This window comes from Micropterus salmoides, unplaced genomic scaffold (genome assembly GCF_014851395.1).
Source record: "Micropterus salmoides isolate LMB-PRFRI ecotype aquatic unplaced genomic scaffold, ASM1485139v1 Ms_hic_scaffold_17, whole genome shotgun sequence".
In the NCBI taxonomy this organism is placed as follows: domain Eukaryota; kingdom Metazoa; phylum Chordata; class Actinopteri; order Centrarchiformes; family Centrarchidae; genus Micropterus; species Micropterus salmoides.
The window spans coordinates 11,763,868-11,782,636 of NW_024040817.1; the positions used below are offsets into that span (position 1 = coordinate 11,763,868).

At 40.3% G+C, this 18,769-nt stretch overlaps 3 protein-coding genes across 3 annotated transcripts; 2 read left to right on the plus strand and 1 right to left on the minus strand.

Moving 5' to 3' along the window:
* The first annotated feature begins 1,603 nt into the window (after window positions 1-1,603).
* On the plus strand, window positions 1,604-3,581 carry LOC119907273 (claudin-4). Its single transcript, XM_038725024.1, has one exon. The coding sequence runs from the start codon at window positions 2,764-2,766 to the stop codon at window positions 3,451-3,453; it is 690 nt and encodes a 229-aa protein (XP_038580952.1). The 5' UTR covers window positions 1,604-2,763; the 3' UTR covers window positions 3,454-3,581.
* A 197-nt stretch (window positions 3,582-3,778) lies between these two features.
* On the minus strand, window positions 3,779-7,050 carry c19h1orf109 (c19h1orf109 homolog (H. sapiens)). Its single transcript, XM_038725025.1, has 4 exons — window positions 6,622-7,050; window positions 5,328-5,507; window positions 5,132-5,250; window positions 3,779-4,377 (listed from the first exon to the last, which is right to left on the minus strand). The coding sequence occupies exons 1-4, from the start codon at window positions 6,897-6,899 to the stop codon at window positions 4,337-4,339; spliced, it is 618 nt and encodes a 205-aa protein (XP_038580953.1). The 5' UTR covers window positions 6,900-7,050; the 3' UTR covers window positions 3,779-4,336.
* A 139-nt stretch (window positions 7,051-7,189) lies between these two features.
* Window positions 7,190-12,084, plus strand: cdca8 (cell division cycle associated 8). The gene is made up of 11 exons (XM_038725023.1): window positions 7,190-7,262; window positions 7,573-7,665; window positions 8,301-8,429; window positions 8,522-8,562; window positions 8,674-8,746; window positions 8,907-8,974; window positions 9,125-9,207; window positions 9,307-9,405; window positions 10,189-10,318; window positions 10,645-10,731; window positions 10,862-12,084. The coding sequence occupies exons 2-11, from the start codon at window positions 7,575-7,577 to the stop codon at window positions 10,895-10,897; spliced, it is 837 nt and encodes a 278-aa protein (XP_038580951.1). The 5' UTR covers window positions 7,190-7,262; window positions 7,573-7,574; the 3' UTR covers window positions 10,898-12,084.
* Window positions 12,085-18,769: the final 6,685 nt, after the last annotated feature.

The window sequence follows — 18,769 nt, forward strand, 5'->3', positions numbered from 1 at the left end:
TTTCTTACAGATGTATGACTAGAAACACTTGAGACACTTCAGCTGCATCTCAGTTTATTAAATTAACCTTTATCTTCCCAGCGTTCAGATGATGTACACTACTTGTATGTGGCATATATTGTTGACCTGCTATCTCCCCCTAAAGATCCCCTGTCCCCTCCCTAAAAAAGACACAAAAGGGTCTATGATATGGAGCGGAAGAGGTTAATACACACACACAAAAAGTAACTTACACAACATAATACTGTACTGTAAAACAGCGAAATAAAGAGCAAACATCTAAAAATGATGATTTCATAGTTAGCACTGTCAAATTATTCATGATCATAGTTGCTGATATTCCTTGCATGTGTACACATACCGGGCCATTAAAGCTGATTCTGAACATTTTGATCCAAACTGGTGGCTGAACTTCTGTTGAGGTATTTACAAAGCAAAATTAATTAAATCGATTTTAAAAAACGGTGGTATTTTATCTCACGTGTCCATTAATGTATTACTAAATGTTTTAGATTTAACATTCTTGTCTAGGTCAAAATTTATTTAAAAGGTGATTTGTCACTCAATTTTCACATCACAATGAATACCTGGTTGCACGGCATTGTACTACCGTGTCTGTGTGTTCGTTCAGACTGGGCAGCCATCATTGGTATGTGTCACCTTTCTCTGCTTCCCTTTGTGTATCATCCTGTCTCCTCTCCCGTTTCCTGTGTCCTCGCTGGTTGTCATGACCACTGTTACCAAGCAGAGCTGAGGCTACAGAAGAAAGGAAACCTGAACCACAGATCTTGATGCCATGATATTTAATTCATCGGCACAATAGCACACCAAGGTTCAATGTAATGCAGATGCAGAGTGAGCAGTATTGGGTAGAAGCGAGATTTCTGATTATGAAGACAAAGGGGTGCTGTCAGATCCTTCTGTGACATCCAGGTTCTATTTTTTTCTCTCCTCTAACTGTTTACTTAACAGTTTGACAATAACCATAATGAATCACCTGATATAGACCTACCAATTTTAGCCTGTTACTGTTTAAGCCACACTGTCAAATTATATTGAAATTTATTGAAACAATTAAGGTAAAAAAATGAATGTTGTTAAAGTGTCTGGGTTTTGTGATTTCCTTTGTTCGGATGACACCGCTTTCAGTCATACAATACATGTGACTTTAGTTTTATTTATTTTTACCTGTCACTTGTGTATTTCTCCTGTGGCTTTTCAGCATTTCAACCACAGTTGTTCTTACAGAGGAAAAGAAAAAAAAAACAATGCCCCCCTTTGCAAAGCAGGTTCTCCCTTTCATTGCAGACAAAAAGGGCAAGTGAAAGCTAATTTTTGTGAAAGCTCCTCTAAAATATGAGTTTGTGTGGTATGAACCAATACAAAGTGTGTAATCCTCATTGTGGGGGCCCCCCATGTTGTCTTTGTGTTAACTGATCCACCTACGGACAGCACTCCATCCACAGCTATCTATCCCTCCCTCCTTTTGTTGTCTCCCCTCTTTTGCCCCCCCTCCTGCATCGCTGGGCTTTTTTCTTCCTGGGGTTCAGTGTTGCTCTCGCAGGTTTGACTGTCAGCAGCGGTAGTGAAGATAGGAGGGAGTAAATTGATGCTGTTTACCCACACTGACTACGCAGCCCTGATTTGTTATTTATGCCCTTCTCGGAACCAAACTGACCCATTTGGGCTGTGTTGCTACTAATGGAAGTGGTTGGGGGCAGGGTGAAGCCGAGCAGCAGCTGAAGTCTGAAGTGGCCTCATCAAGGCTTTGGACCTCAGCGCCGTTTATTGTCAACAAGGAGACACTTCAGCTTGCAACAGCAGCAGTGTCTGATGAGGAGTTCTGCTGGCTGTTTTCATCTGGAAAGCTGTGCTTTTTTCAAATTTAGATACTCCTTACGCCTTTCTCCTGCGAAGTTTGATGTGGATTTTTAGAAAACAACTGCTCAACTAAGGGACTGGAATAACAGCTTATGGTTCACCTCCTACAGGATATTTGTTTCATTTATTCTGTGAGGACTAAACGTTGGATTTTCCTTGACTAAAAGGTAAAAAGCTACGCTGCTTTTTGTTTCTTTCTGAGTAATCAAGCATCACTATTTCACCCTTGCTGTGACAGGATACACTCGTGGCAGCATCAGTGGCACTGAATCCAAGTATCAGGTTGTATCAGTCTGATCCATCTAGGTAAGGCTACACCAAACCAGGAGTGTGACACTGAAATACATTGCAGCTCAACAATCGGGTCGCTGAGTTTGAACCAGAGCTGAAGCCAAGGAACCACTTCCACAAGAAACATAAAAAGCCTGGCTGAGATCCATTTCATCCACAAAGGCCTGGACCGTGAAGCCTGATCGATCTGGCTTCTGCGGGCTGCCACAGGTGACTGCACTGCTATCGGCTGCTCAATAATAAATTGACTCAAGCTCAGGAATGAAAAGGAGGAGAAAGTGAGTGGACCTCTGATCCTTTGGTAAGGTGGATGGCTGTTTAGAGAAAGCAGTTACATCTGGATAACACACTTATTGAGGACACGTGTAAGTGAAAACTGAGCAGATGTTGAAGAGGAAAAGAAATATGACTGCTGACAAAGTGACACTGGGTCAAAGACCGTAGGAAGCTTGGCTAAGCCGGACAGGAAGGATAATAAGTGAGCCAAAAAAGTAGACTCTGAAGATCAAAAAGAAGCATAACCAATAAAATAAGACCTCCCCAAAAACGCAACTGTAGTAAACAAAGAGGAACCACACAAAGGAGCTCATCATGGTGAACACTGGCATGCAGCTGATCAGCTTCACCTGTGCAGTGACTGGCTGGATCATGGCGATCGCCGTCACGGCCTTGCCTCAGTGGAAGGTCACGGCCTTCATCGGCAACAACATCCTGACCTCAGAGATCAAGTGGGAAGGCATCTGGATGAACTGCATCTACCAGACCACTGGGCACATGCAGTGTAAGACATACGACTCCATGCTGGCCTTGCCTCCGGACATCCAGGCGGCCCGCGCCCTCATGTGTCTGGCTATCTTCATGGGCTGGCTCTCCTGCACCGTGTCCTGCTGCGGCATGAAGTGCACCACCTGCGCTGGGGACGACCGTCGTGCCAAGGCGGGTATCGCGCTCTCAGGCGGCGTTCTCTTCATTCTGACGGGCCTGTGTGTGCTGATTCCCATTTCCTGGACTGCTAACACCGTCGTCCAGGATTTCTACAACCCCAAAGTGCCCATAATGCATAAAAGAGAGCTGGGTCAGGCTATTTATCTAGGATGGGCATCTGCAGTTATTCTTATGATCAGTGGAGCTGTGTTGAGCAGTACCTGCCCCCTCATGGAGAGGGAGGGCAGGTACCGCAGGGGCTACATAGGCCGGAGCTTTGCTAATTCACCCGCTTCAGCACCAGATCCTCCAAAACTTATAACATCTAATAGTGTACCATTGAAGGAGTATGTATAGGAGGTGGAAGAAGACACACCAGCAGAGGAGAGGGAAGGAGGTAAAGAGTAGATGCTATTAAAAACTGAGTAACTCTTGTTCTTTCCTAAATTTACCATCAAGTCTGTGAATTTTAAGCTATACATTGAAATCTCTATATTTAATAATATATTTAACCTATATTTTGCTTATTTTGTATATATATTGTAATGTTAAATTTGTTTACCTGAAAACATTCACGTTTGTTTGGAATTTTACTCTTTCTGCACTGTGATTTATAGTAGTGCCTGAAAAAAGCCCATTTCCTATATTGTCGAATCAACAAATTCATGAAAACTGAAAAGTATGACTGTTGGTGGCTTTTATGATGGCTTGTGTTGTGAAGATTGCAGTGATTTCTTAAGCAGTTATTCTCTGACAATGTCATTACCTCTCAATTTGTCACATGAAGCCTTGACTAACTGTGTCGACATTGAAAGTGTGAAATAAAACAAGTTTGTTAAAGCACGCTTCACAAACTGTTTTGTAACCATTTTGACCATCACATATAACAATGTGATAAAAATGATTTTCACTGTCATTAATCAAGTATGAAAATATCAGTTTTTGTCCAAAAAGGCATCTTTTTCCATGTTGTAATTTCCTCTTCATCTTGAATTACCATATGAAGTCTGGTACATTCACACACTTCCCATCCAAGAACACATCTACAGACATTTATACAACAAAATTAAAATCCAGTCCTTTTCGTAACATCCACAGGAAATGCGTCCCTCTTTAAGTGTAGAGGTATGTTTACTCATTATTCCTTTAACGATCCTGCTCTTCTCTTCTAGTGTCTCAGTGTAAATGCAGTCACATTCACAGGCTGGTCAGATTTCCTCTTATGTCGCTTTTACACTCTTCATTGAGATTCAACAAAGAAGGACACTTTGCAAAGTGTATCTGAAAGAAGATAGAGAAGTAATTAGTTCGCCTAAAAATCTTTAGCACCATATCTTTAACATACACACCACTGACAGAGAAAAATGACTGCCATTATAGATTTGGCCAAGCACTGGTCTCAGGTCAGCTTGTATTAGAGCCTGACCAATATGGGATTTTTAAGACCGAAACCGATTTTGATAGTTGAGGATTTTAAAATCTGATATAATGACCGAAACACATAACATAAACATAGATTATCCCTAACATTTGTTATGTGTAGTTATAAGACCTCACCAATATAACATGACATAATGCAGGTTAAAAATAAACGTTTTATTGTTATAAATAGTGCTTTGAACAAAAGTACAGCTGATTATGTCATCTGATTGCTCTGTTTTGTGGTGGATTTTTGGCCAACAGGGAAGTTACAGAGTGCCCTCCGGTGGACAAACTATGCAACGACAACACTCATAACATGATTGAAGGATCCGTCTCTCCATTTCTTCTTAAATTGTCATTTATCGGCTGTTATAAACACTGATACCAATTTATCTGCAATTAGCCCAAACCAGCCTATAATATCGGCATGTTGATTTATCGGTTGGGCTCTAACTTGTACTAAAAAAGTTATTTAAACTGACATTACACCAAATTCTGTCAAATGGCTTTGCAAGGGTAGGTGAAAAATCTGTTCTGCTGGGTCCCCTCATCAGTCATTGCAAGTAATCAAGTAATCAAGGGGTAAGTATCAACATTATATAAAACACTTTACCTGTGATGCGGTCTTCTGCACTGGGAGACTCTAAGGATTTCCATGTTTTGGGAGCAGATTCTAAAAGGGAGAGATCATCTGCTCTCAGTGTCTGCAGAAGAGTCTTCCTCCTCAGAAATCTGAATACATGAGTTGAGGGAAAGACCCTGAACACAACGCAAACCCAACCCAATGCAAACATGAACAGAAAGGATACTGTTGTCGATAGTGACGCTCAGCATCCTGCAGCCACTCCAGCATTTCAGAGAGTGAAGGGGCGGTGGCCGAGCGCTCGGTCACAGTGAGCAGATCCAGACTGTCCGTGTTCTGCTCGTAAAGCTGGAAGACTGCAGAGACCTGGTTACTGATGGAATCTCTGACAGACTGTAGAGAAGACCTGAGGGAAAGAGGGAGGGATGGATAATATAGAAGCCCTGTGTCAAGATCCAAATCGAGTTTTCAACTCTATTATTTTAGCTGACATTGTGCTCACATGGAGAATATTCTTGAATGAATGTGTGTCTAATCAAATTATCACAAAACCTTGACACAAAGTAGTTTTGGCGGCTCTGCGAAGAATATTTAATACCCATGTGCACTGCACCTGCACATGGCGTGGTACTAACAGGTAACAAATACAAATGTCAGAGAGAGAATGAGGAATGGGCAACAGTGCAGTGGCTGATGGTACAGCACTGTTTTAGTGGGATATACTGATTCATAGTGGTATCTCACGGTTGATTTCTGGTCTGCTGCTGTCATTCTACTGGCCCATAAACGGTATGTCACTCGTGATTTGCTGACACATACAAATGACCACTGGCATTATCTTATTCTTACTGGCAGAAGCCACAGCGATCATGTTCAGAATCAGGTTAAGTAGGTTTTTTACCTTGGTATACTGATACATAACAATAAACATAGAAAGTAGAAAATACAAAGAAAGATGAAAGCATGTTCTGCAAGACCAGTGAAAATAAAATATAAAATTCACCATATGAAAAAATATAAAAACAAAATGTATAATTATTTAAATGAAAGAGCTCTACAGTTTTGTGCAGAAATGTGTAAAATAATTTTGGTCGAAATAATAAGTAGCATATCATAATGAGTGGCACGTGACAGCAAAAATCCCTATATGGCAACAGGAAAGTGGTACCTGTCAGTAAAACATGAGTGACATACTGTTTGTGAGTGCCGTAAGCCAGTAAAATGGCAGCCGCATACAATAATCAACAGTGACATCAATCAGCATCGACATCTCAGGGTCACTTTGAATAACGGGGCACCCATAGCTCATATTTGCCCAGGGCCTCTCTAGCAGGTTGTGCTTGCCCTGCATGGTTGCTGTTATAATGTGTGATTACTAAGCAACAATCACAACAATGAGCTAGATGCCAAAAAATAGAAATCATATTTTGTCTGTAATATTGTAGATCTCAGGTAAAATGGTAAGTCTACATTATCACTACAGTCTTCATTTGTGTTGCATCATGTACTCGCTTACTTACATTTTCTCATTGAGTTTGCCCAGTACTGTATCCGTGGCTTGTAAGAGCTTAAAACGCAGCCTTTCCTCCAGGTCAGGAAAGTCTCTGAGAGGTGTGTTGGAGATTTGGACATTGGAAAGCGCTCTCGACTGCTCTGCTAAATTCCCGAGAGACACCATCAGAGGGCTGCAATCGGCCAACACACTCGTCCATACTTTGTGATTGTTTTCAAGACTCTGGAAGCTCTTCCTCAGTGCTTGATTAAGTGAAAGTACTGCAGGTTTGGACATTTTAGACATGCATTCACCACAAAGTCAAAGCGGCGTGTGGGCAATAAATGGATTTTTCTATTTAAATTATTTTAATCCGTTTTGGAGCAACACGTACCCTTAATATCATTTCTGTAACATTTTAAAGTCTGGTAACATTAGCTGCTAGTTAAATCACATTTCCACCATGTTGCTTGGACCCATTTCCGTTCTCCTGATGTAAACACTGACGTTTGGCGCTACGATAGGTCGAGAGCCATTTTTCCGTGACGCAAAGCAAAAACGTGTTATAATTGGCTGAATTTGCGTGAAGCCCCTCCCCGCGCGGAAATTTGAAAACGGCTTTGTGAAGGAAGGGAAGGTCGGCCGTCCGAGGAAGAAAACTACAACTAAGTAAGTTATTGTTTATAAAATATGTATTACAGCGGTAAAAACTAAGTACTTAGAGTGTCTTATTAAAGGTTTGTGCATGTGAACGAAACTGACAATAAAGAAAGTGAGCCAAATTTCCGGGCTTGACGTTAGCATTAGCTGTTAACTTTAGCTCTATTTCCAGCCAACCGCATGTCGGCAGTTTCATTTTAAAATGCTGGATGCAGTTATAACCTAAAGCTACCCAGTGTAACTCGATGATCTCTACTTACTGGCGCGTGTTGTCAAGCGTGGGTAAATTGACATCTTTTTATTCTACTGATCCATGCAGACATGGCTCCCAGGAAAAGGACCACCAAACAACGGAAAAACAACCCCAAGACGGCCAAGGTGGAGGCTTTTCTGGAGGATTTCGACAGCGATGGTGAATCTGTTTTTTCCTTATAGTTACGAAACAGTTAACGTTGTTAAGCAGTGCCCTGTGAAATGTGCTGTGTAGGGAGTTTGTTTTAATTTGACTTAATTAGAATCTAGATGCTGGGTGTAAACTTACTGTGACCATACAAGGACAACATCCTATGGCCGGTCCAGCATACTAAATTATGTAGAATGCTATATTAGTACAGAGCCTGGCAGATTTTAGAGAGTGATACAGATATTGACATTTGAGAACAAAAAGATCAGATGCATATTGATACATTATTCTACATAATGTTACACATTTTCGTTTAGGTTCCCATGTATTTGGTTATTAATGAATTGTGACCCAGATGTGAACTGAGCCTGACATTGCACAGTTGAAAAATAGCCACAGACTGGTTGAATGTAATGGCACCGCTGTCTGTATTAGATATATTTGACCTTTCTGTACTGCAACTTCTTGTTTAACTGTAAAGTCAGGTTAATATACTATTGGATTATTTTTACTGATGCATCATCATTTAAGCAGCATTTTAATGTTGTAGCTCATCAATGTGGAGCCATTTTTAGCTACTTTATAAACTGCTGGGAAGTGTACTCTGAAACACTTCATCAACAACAACACTTGTGTTTTCACAGTGAAGACCAGAGTTGGGCAACTGAAAGAGAAGATCAACCAGCTGCTGAAAGATGTTGACAATAGCTACAACATGGCACTAATTAAGCTCCCCAAGGCTGTTAGGCAAATGGTCTGGTTGGAACATTGCAGTAAGTTGACACAAGCAATCTCACATTAGTATGTATTCTGTTTTATCCTTTCATCATCCTTAAATGAAAAGCATTTACCAATCTTTCTGTAGAGTCTGAGAAACCAAAGTCACCAGAAGTGGATAATATAAAGGTGAGTTGATTATATTTCTATCTCATATCATGTAAAATGATTGATAGGGCAACACAAGTTTCAGAAAGTCAAACACCCTGTGCTGTATTAAACACAAATTTTTATTAACAGAGAGAAGAAGAAGCTGCTATTGACAGCGTTGTGGCTGAGCACCAGGCAGTCCTTCTGAAATCTGTCAAGAAAAGTATGTTAAAACTAGTTTTTGCGTTTTAAGTGTCCTTAAATGAAACGGGTCTATCAACAAAGACTACTTTGGCTTGGATGTTGGTGAAGAATTTAAGGTTTGGAAAATGAGAAAACTTCTGAGATGAATCTCAATAGTTTATTTTGTCTCCAATTTACAGCCTCAAAGAAAAAAGGTGGAGCCAAATCCAGTTCAGAGGATGAAAACACCCCGAGCACAACAAAGAAGGTAGCGGAAGATTTTCATGCAAGCATGCATAAGAAGAATACAGCGGCATGTTTGACAGCAGCTTTGATCATAAAAATACAGAGTGGATGATTGGTATGGAATGTGGGCGCGGCCACTTTACGCTGTTTTAACTGCTTGTTCCTTATTCAGGGGAAAGCAACAAGGAAACCTCCAACTACATCAAAAAGGGCAAAGACGCTGGCAGTCAGCAAGCAGAACACCTCAATCAGACGGTAAGACCCTTCTTTTTCTTACTGTCTTTCTTTTGTTACCCCCTTCTGAAGTTCAGTAGCCCAATAACACCACACTAAAATGTCTCTTTGTGGATTCAGATCAACCAGGAAGCCATTGGTCACTCCTGCCAGGAGTATGCTGGATTCTTCTTTGATGATGGGCCCCACTCCCCTCATCACCCCACGCTTTGACCCAAGGTAAGCAACCATGCAGTTACAGGTGCAAAACAAGTCTTAAAATACCACTGCTATTCTCCCTGTTTGTGCAATAAAGGATTATCTCATAACCTGCAAATTGATGCAGCATATATTTTGCTATTTCATCAATGATATTCCTTAGAAAATTCTTATCATCGAGGTTAAACTTCTCCAGCCAAATTAAGTGATTGATGGTAACATGAGAACACAATGGGAAACCGTCTCCTAAATGTAGGCAAGTGTATGTTTGATCCAGTTGTGTATTACATGCTACAGGACTCTTCTTCTGGAGTTCAAAAAAGTTTCAAAGTTCAACACAACATGTGAAGTAATGTGTGCAGATTATGATTATATAGCTTACCGTACTGCTCAGTAAAGTATTGTGGTAAACTTTGCATACAGCTGATATACTGCCATATGATGGATAATTTAGAAAAGTTTATGTCTGGTACACTGACCTGTTGTTGCACTGAATGTAGGGCTCTGTATTCAGTATTTAACATTGAAGCAATTTCACCAACTGCAGCTCCTGTACAGTTATGACTCTTTTCTGTTATACTGATAGTGGTTTAATGAAAACGCAACGAATGTACCAACTTTGCATGACTGTTACACCTCATGTGTAGTGCAGTGAAGACTTGTTCTCATGACTAGCTAGCTCATTTGAAATAGTGCTGTAATGGGGCAACTAGTGCAATTTACTCTCTTAGATCTTTTCTAAATCGCAGACATTATCCACAGTGAGGGGTTCATAATCACACTATACATGCCTTATTTCCTCAGGCTTCCTAAGACCCCCGCTGTTAGAGTTCCCCGCCACAAAGAGAGAGTCTATAGCATTTCAGTCAACGGCTCTCCCATTGCAGCAGGAAATGAGGACGTTGTTATCAACGTGCCGATCGGCAATGGAGAGGTGAGTGCGCAGTTCCTATGACAATATTTAATTTTATTAATATATTGTTTTTAAAATTAATGTCTGCAAAGGACACATTCTTATTAACATAAACAACTGACAAGAAATTAAGACCACCTTTTATAATCAGTTGATTTGCAAGTAATTCTTTACCTTATTGCAAAATTTGACAATACTCTATGACGTGATAATACTGAGGAGCAAGGAGTATTTCTCTGTCATCTGTTGCTTGCATTTATTGAAGACTGACTTCTGACAAGACTTTGGATTAGGCCTAAAGAGCAAACTAATTTACCAAACACATGTTTTGTAATATGTTGATGCAGAGCATTCAGCTGTTGGCCAGTCAGATGGACTCTGTGGACTTGTCACTACTGGATGAAACCGCTCTGAAGAGCATTCGACTGCTGCAGGTGTGTTGATAACTTGTCTTAGACAACATTTCAGTATCACTGTGGACATGTTTTGTTCCAAGATTTAGTGAAGCATTTGGTTTAAAATATTATATTTATAATTTTTTATATATATTTTTTCTTTTAACAGAATCGCCTCACAACCCTGTGTGGAACATCAGAGTGAACTAATCGTCTGCTGTTGACTTGTACAGTGCTTTTAAGAAATATTATCTTCGTTTCAAAGCCTTGTGTTTTTTCCTCTGGCATGGTATGTTTTATTTTTACTGATATGTGAGATTTTAAAAGATTTAGCGTTGATAAGAAAACAATGTTTTGTCACTATTTTGTTTTACTGGACATAGTTTTCTTTAAGCCCAACACACTCACTGAAATGCATCCAGTTAAAGGCTAAGGTGGGTTTTTTTCAACGTGGACCATATTTTCCCACATTTTTGTGTCTGTGACTAATGGGGTTAACATTTTTTGGAATTGGTCCAGTATTGAGCGAGCATGCGTGCTGCAGTCAGCAGCAGCGAGACAGGGCAACAATGTGATCCAAAGTCAAAGTATGTCCACTAAAGTGCATATTTTTTTGTTTTTTTGCTGACAGGCTAGTTTGTTTGTCGTGTAAATTTTGTTTTTAAAGGGTTGAAAAGAGGGTAAAATTATGTTCTTTGTCAAGGGAGTCTGGTGGCTTTAAAGAGAGCAATATAGCAATTGTTTCTGCTTAAACAAAAAAAAGCTTGCTCTTTTAAAAAAAAAAAAGCTTGCTCAATACTGAACCAAATTCAAAAGAAATTTGTCCCCATTAGTCACATAGACACAACAACAGGGGGAAGTAGGCTCCAAGTTGCAAAATACCAAACTTGCCCTTTAATGAAAGCTGTTAAATGTATAAATGTGGGTTAAAATGTGTTAATTGACCATTTGCTACTATATTACTTACCTTTGTAAGATAGCTTAGTCACCAGCCTTACTTACTTCACCTTTCATTTTTATATTGGTATTTTCTGTTGCTTTCGGAGAATTAGGCTTAATCCTGGGCCCACTTCTGCCTAATGTCTGTCTCATTTTAATGCTATTCCAGTCATTTATAACTGTTGGCCAGTCAGACATGTAAGGTCTTTTTGTTGTACTTCAAGCCTAAAATGGACAGGCCTGTACACTGCAAATATGATTTACTGTTCAATCTTTGTTTTGTAAGTACACTGTCCTAACTTTTTTTTTTTTTGTTTCCTTTTGTCATTGTTGAATTATCAATCCTTCCATGTTTCTATAAATCAGTTTGCAGTTGCGTTATTAGTGCAAAGGCATACTTCTTGTACATAGATCTTTCTTTGTCTGCAGAACTGATAAAGGATTTTGACCACAGCTCTAAATTTGTGTGATATGGTGTGTCTGGAATTAAATGTGTTGGTTGATTGTATAAGAGTGTAAATGAGCAGCTTGATTACAAGAAACACATTTTAGCAATAATTTACTGGACAAATCTTTACCAATCTGTACCTTTGCATAGTGACCAGTAGGTGACAGCATTTCACCATAGAAGTTTGCTTCTCTGGAGAAGTCAGATCAACCTCTTCTGACTGATATTTCTTTCTCCATTTGTAACCGGTCTTCCAGTATTAAAGCTGTTGCCAAATAGACCAAAAAAAGTAAAAGTAAAAATTCTATACTTTCTTCTTCTGCTGATGATCAAGAAAATACCTCTCACAAATATAACCTTAAACACAGTACAATATTGTATTGGATCGTTCTGCTATACGCTGCAGAGCTGTGACAGGGTAATAAATTAAAGTGGCTCTACAGTGTTGTTACCAAATCTGTCCACTTAGCTTTTGTGTGTAATTTTCCGCTATAGGTTAACAAACTCTTGCTTTTGCTTATGTATGAAGTTCCTCTTGTCCTTTCATGACTTTGTTTACACAGAGGGACATTAGTGGGTCACGTGACGTGCTGTTGGCAGGAAGTGGCAGCCTGTCCTGCTGCTGGCACCGAAACCTGCACTCTGACCTTCGGGGACATCATAACGCTGCCAATTAGAGGCTTGTTAAGCTTCGTTAGCTCTGATGAGCTCGTTAGGATTTCCACCTGGGATGGTGGAGGGGTTCAGACCGGGCCTCACCTTGGGCCCAGACAGACAAGCATAACTCTTTGTTATTCCTGCTGGATTCTCATACATTGTATTCTACCGAGCCACAGCATGGGAACTTGGTGCCCCCAGCTCGAACCGGGCTTGGTCCTTTCCATCTGTACCCATCTTAAACACTTTATCATCTGCTGTCTCTCGCTTTGGAAACTGTGTTGCAGAGGTACAAAACCTAACTCTGCAAACGACAGATGTTGTGGTCAGCGGTGCGTGCAGTTCAGCTCCCTCGTTAGCGGAGTACTGAGCCCTGGCGCACCTGCTCTACATATCAGAATTTCCCTAGTTTTGCCTCTGAATGGATTGCATCCTTTTTTTATTCTCTAGGTGAGTGGAAAATTGCCATTTTGCACGGATGGCTTGGTTTTCAGTAAGCATGCAGGCGGTGGCGCAGTGACAGGTGCGGTATGGATGGGGCGGATTTTGAGGTCACAGAGCAACACTGCTACATAAATCATCCGCTGAGATGTTCAGGATGAGGGACTGGAATCTGAGATATTGAGAGAGCGACACAGTACAGAGCTGCTTCAACACTTAGCAAGCAGTTCTGTATTCCTGTGCAGTTTTCTATTCACCTTCTATAAAATAGTTCAAAGATAATGAGAGATTTTAAAAACATTTGTGCAAAATTAGTTCATTAAAGCAGTCTTTAAAGCTGCACTAATCAATATTTTTAAATGAAAAATGGATCCGTTTGTGTGTGTAATGCGACAGTGGTCGCTCCCAATTATAAATCGACTATGAAGAATTATAACCCGACTTTGCAGTTCCCCTCAGCTTTCAGAGCTGTATTTTAATGTCTTTTAGCTTATTGTTTTGGTTTTACAGCTCACAACTTCAAAGCTTTGGTTCACTCATTAAACCCATTTCCGTAGCAGCGGGCAACTGTTTCCAGTGACAAAGTTCTGATAAATTGATTGTGTGCTACTTGTCCAGCACCAAACTGCAGGCAAAGTTAGTGACTAACTGGTGAACATAGAAACATCAATCCTAGTCAGAAACTGTTTTCCTGTTCTTTCCTTTGTGCTGACATAGTGTGAATGCAGCATAGCACCTTCATAATAACTATACAGCAATAATATGTTAAAGTCGTGTTTACAGGTCCTTCTAAGCTGCCAAACAATCAGTTACTGATTTAAGCTGCCTTAGAATTCCACAAACCTTTTCTTTACCTGTCCTTTTGTTCCACTGTTCCACAATAAGCCCCACCCACCCCACCTCTCAGCCCCTAACATCACCCATCCACCGCTTAACCCCACCCTCCCTTACAATCTCCCATTTTAAATTCTGAAAATCTGTTATCATTATCACATGTGTCTGACACATGAATGTGGCGAACGAAGCTGTTCCCTCCCCAGACTGCTGGAGCCGTTTGTTAATTGAGCACCCAGACTTGGGGAAATTGCCAAATTTCCTGCCAAGACGAATGAACCTGGCAGAGGCATGTTCTCCTAGCAAAATTAATTCTCCAGTGTGTCGAGGCCTCCTATAAATCCCATCCGTCAAGTGCTCCACTAATCAATTTATTGTGTACCCACACCTCCGTCTGCCACTGTCTCTCACTCAATTCATACTGAGCCAGCCAGGGGTCGAGACTCATCTTTTTGCTAAGTTGGTTTGTCAGCACAAACCCAAAAATGTCACCGAATGCTTTGTTCTGTCTGCTTTGGTGATGGAGAGTCAGGGGGACACAAGCTGATGGTAAAGTGAAGTGGCAGACGGGAGGAAGAGTTAAATGGTACTGAACAGCCCCCCCATGACGCATTCTGGGCATGTGTTCGTCTGGTGGCCAGCAGGGTCCTGATGGCGTTTTGATGGCCGGCCCCTCTGTCACTCAGGCACTCCTGATGGTGGGCGGGGTGGAGAGGAACATCTGCTGCCAAAAAAATAAATAAACAAATTCCTGTGGAAATTAGGCCCTGAAAATAACAAGCAGCTCTGAGGAGAGGCAGGAGGTTAATGCCATTTGCTGATTGCACAAAGACAAGCTTTTGCTTGAGAGACCCCTTGGTGGCACTGAAATTCAGACATTTGTCTGTGAGAGACATGACAGCATTTCTTTGCGCTGAGCACCAGACATTATCTGTCCTGTGATTCGAAAAAGCAACTTCATTTATGGGCCATGTGTATATGAAATTTCTTGATATGTGTCATTGTCATATTAGTGCAGATAGTGTGGTGCAGGTGGGAGTGTATTCATGGGAAATCCAACAAAAAATAAAAGGTTCTCGCTTTTGCTCTGAAGTACAGACACAGTCCAAACACTTTGAACAGATTAAAATGTCTTAATTTTAGTAATACTTTGCACGTAACTTATTGTTATAAGGGGGTGAGCAGTTCAAGTTGAAGCACTGAAATAAGTGTAAACATTAAAAGGAGCTGAGGTGTCAGTTGGAGCTTTGGAGCTTAAGCAGCTGAAATTAGTAGAAGTCTAATTGGTATGTGAGTTTTTAGTGTAACACCCGAAACAATGTTGAGTTGTACACTTTGAACAGTTGAATTATACAAGATAAAAGCAAGTGGAATGTCTGAAATTACATCCAAGGAACTGAAATGTGTTATATGACGTGTACGCATCTGAAATGTCTGAAATGAATCAGTTGAATCGTCAGCTTAAGTGTAAGAAATGAAAATGTCAGTTAAGTGGTTTGGGCTGAAAGCATGTGAAATGTCAGTTTAAGAAGTGTAGGAAGTTGTCAGCTTGAATGAAAGCTGACAAGTGGCTGAAGTGTACAAAGTCAAAGCAGCATAAATGTCAGTCGATGTGGGAGCACTGAAAGCGTTTGAATTGTCAGTTGATGTGTAATTGCTAAAAGCAGTTGCAATGTCAGTTGATTTCAATTTAAGTGCTAAAAATGAATGCATGTAATAGGTTTGCAAAGTGAAAAAGCCCAAAGTCCAGCCCACAGGCAATTCCCATCTCCCACAGAAAACTCTTCTCTGAACTGCCTGAAAACAGCTCGTTTGTAGTCTAGCCGTTTCCCTTTCATCCCTGTGACGTCACTGGGATGAATAATAAGTAATATCTACTCAGAACTATTCACCTAAAAATATCTTGTCACCACCTGTTAAGATAGTCTGTCACCTACTCACGTACTCATCTCTCTTAATTTGTCTTGTTTTGTTTTTCCTTTCTTGTCTGTTAATGTATCTGTTATTTAAGGTTATTACTAATTTACATATATTTTCTGCTATTATGTTATCTTAAGAACTTATATTGTGTTTATAAGCTGGAATGTCTTGAATGTTTGTGATTTACAATAAAATGCATTAAACCCCCCCCGCCAAAAAGTCATATAACGCTCACCAAGTGGCTACTTCGACACGCCCTCAAAAACACCAGTGGAAAAACACTGAGCTGCGGCACACACCTCCTCTCCCTTCCAAACACTGTCAATGGACATAAAGTTGTTACTGTGATGTAGAGACAGAGCTCAGTTAAAACTTTATGGATGAAAGATACATTTGTTACAGATCAATAACTCATCACTCTGAAACTCTTGATCCAGTCCATGTTGCCAAGCTGGCTGGCAACATGTAGCCTAAAGCTGAATTGAAGCTGTTTACCGGCTTTTCGCTGACCCGCCCTTCTCTGCTTCTGATTGGCTATTACCGGCTTTTCGCTGACCCGCTCTTCTCTGATTCTGATTGGCTAGTAGTCCTTAACTAGGAACTGTGCATGTGCAACTCCCAACATAGATCATTTAGAGCAGGGGTATTCAATTAGATTTCAAAGAGGTCTAGTTAGAGAAAATTTCCTGAAGCAAAGGTCCGGAACATCAAAACGACGAACTTGCGTTATCATTCAGTACTATAACCTATAGTTGTATCAACACATGTTTTTAGTCAACAATGGACTGTCAAATCAAATAATATTTCAGTCAGTTTTCACATCAAACTGGAGGGATAATAAATAATAACTATTCAAATAATAAATTCTAAATTTAAGTAAACTAAAGTGCCTAATTTTTAGAAAAAATGTAATAAAAAGTGTAGCTTGAAGTGATGAAGTGTAGTCTTAACCAATTTTATAATAAACACTCAACACATCATAACAAATGAACAGCTGTAATGCCTCCTCTTCTCTTTCATTTCCTCTTACAGAGCTACCACTTTCCTACTTTCTGTTGTTCAGTGAGAAACGTGAGCTCCAGCTAGCATATTGGAGATCTATGAGATATTCTGGTTTTGAACTGCCCGTGGGAGGAATGTACATGTAAAAATCTGTACATTCTTGATTAAAAGTCATGTGAAATCTCTTTTATCTTTCGTCTCCTCAATTCAGGTGTGTTTCCAAAACGTCTCTGGTGAAATTCGCGGACTCGACTCGCAAGCATCGGTATGCAAAGATTTGATTGGCTGAGCAGCGTCACATGAGACGATTGGAGCACATGCGATTGGTCTGTGAGTTTCCTGGTCCTCTAAACCAGTACAGTAAATGCTAGAAAAGCTGCGCGGGTTAAAATAGAAACGCTCCGTCACGAGGTAGTAAGTCTCAATAATAAATGGGCTGTAGGTCGGTGGTCCGGAGAGGACGGCGGCTGGGTCCGGATCCGGACCGCGGTCCGCCTATTAGTGACCTCTGATTTAGAGACAAGATTTATCGCTCCATAGCTAAAACGAAGCCTTCAACACAGGGTGAAAAGAGGAACTGCAGCAATGTGCAGTGTTTTTTGAAAATTAAACCATGTAAACCTGTTCTTGTACAACCCTAAAAAGGACTTTGAACCTGAAAATGAGCATAATACCACCTCTTTAAAGTGCTACGAAAAGTTGAAGTGTGGGTCCTGTAAATAATGACAGTTTCTGTTGAAGCATAGACACTATATTAATGGATGACGTCACTCCGCGGGTTTGAATGGAGAGCAATGAAGCCAATTTTGTTCCTATGTAGTACTACTACATGGATATTTCCTATTGGCACCAGGATCTACTGCGCATGATTGAGCAGTATAAGACGTAGTTTAATGACGTAGAGCAACAGAAGAAACACTGTAATTCTGGTAGCTGCATGGCTGCACCCGACTGTGCCAACAAAAAGTCTTTTGGCTCAGTGAGTTTGTTGGACTTAGATTGTGACTCTGTTTAATTAGCCCGCCTACAAAAGGCTCACTTGCCAAACACCAATATAGCTTTACTGATTTTTTTTAGATTCCCAGGGGGCTTCTTATCTAAACAATATGAGAATAGTTTACTCTTGCATCCTTTGCAATCTGATCACTGCACTTTATTTTATTATTATTTTATTATTGTGTTATGGTATTATTGTATAAGTAAGCACATCGTAAGCAATGTACAATCCTGAGTCAAATTACTCATATGTGTACACATACCTGGCAATAAAACTGATTCTGATTCTGATATGGTTACATCTTTCATGTGCGACAGGATGTTGCAGGGTTGAGCTGTCATTTTTTGGGCCTACCTGGCACCCTCCATGCAGGCTTTAGTCGGCTTCACAGTTGGAACTCTCGCTTACCCCCTTGGGTTAAAATTGAAGCACTGAATGTAGATGAACTGTAAGTTAGAGTACGGGATGAAAGCACTTTACTTTTAAGAAAATAAATATCTTTATTTCATAGCTTTGTATCTTTAAATGTTTCTTATGAAAATGATGTATAACATACATGTGTTTTAAAAATGTTGGTGTTTCACTGGACATACACTGGTTTAGTGACGAATGCTGTTGAATTAAAGAACGAGGACTCCTTTGTAGTTTCTGTTTCTTCCTTTGTTTGCCATTTTCTGGCTAACAAAGAAAGAAACAGAAACTCAGTTTGAGAGTCAAGGGCACAAACTTAGACTTTCCTGACAGGGCCGACTAAAGTCTGCATGCAGAGGCTTTTAATGTTGAAAGCACTAATGATAGAGGCACTAACTTGAGCTTTGTGGTGTCATTCATCCCTATGC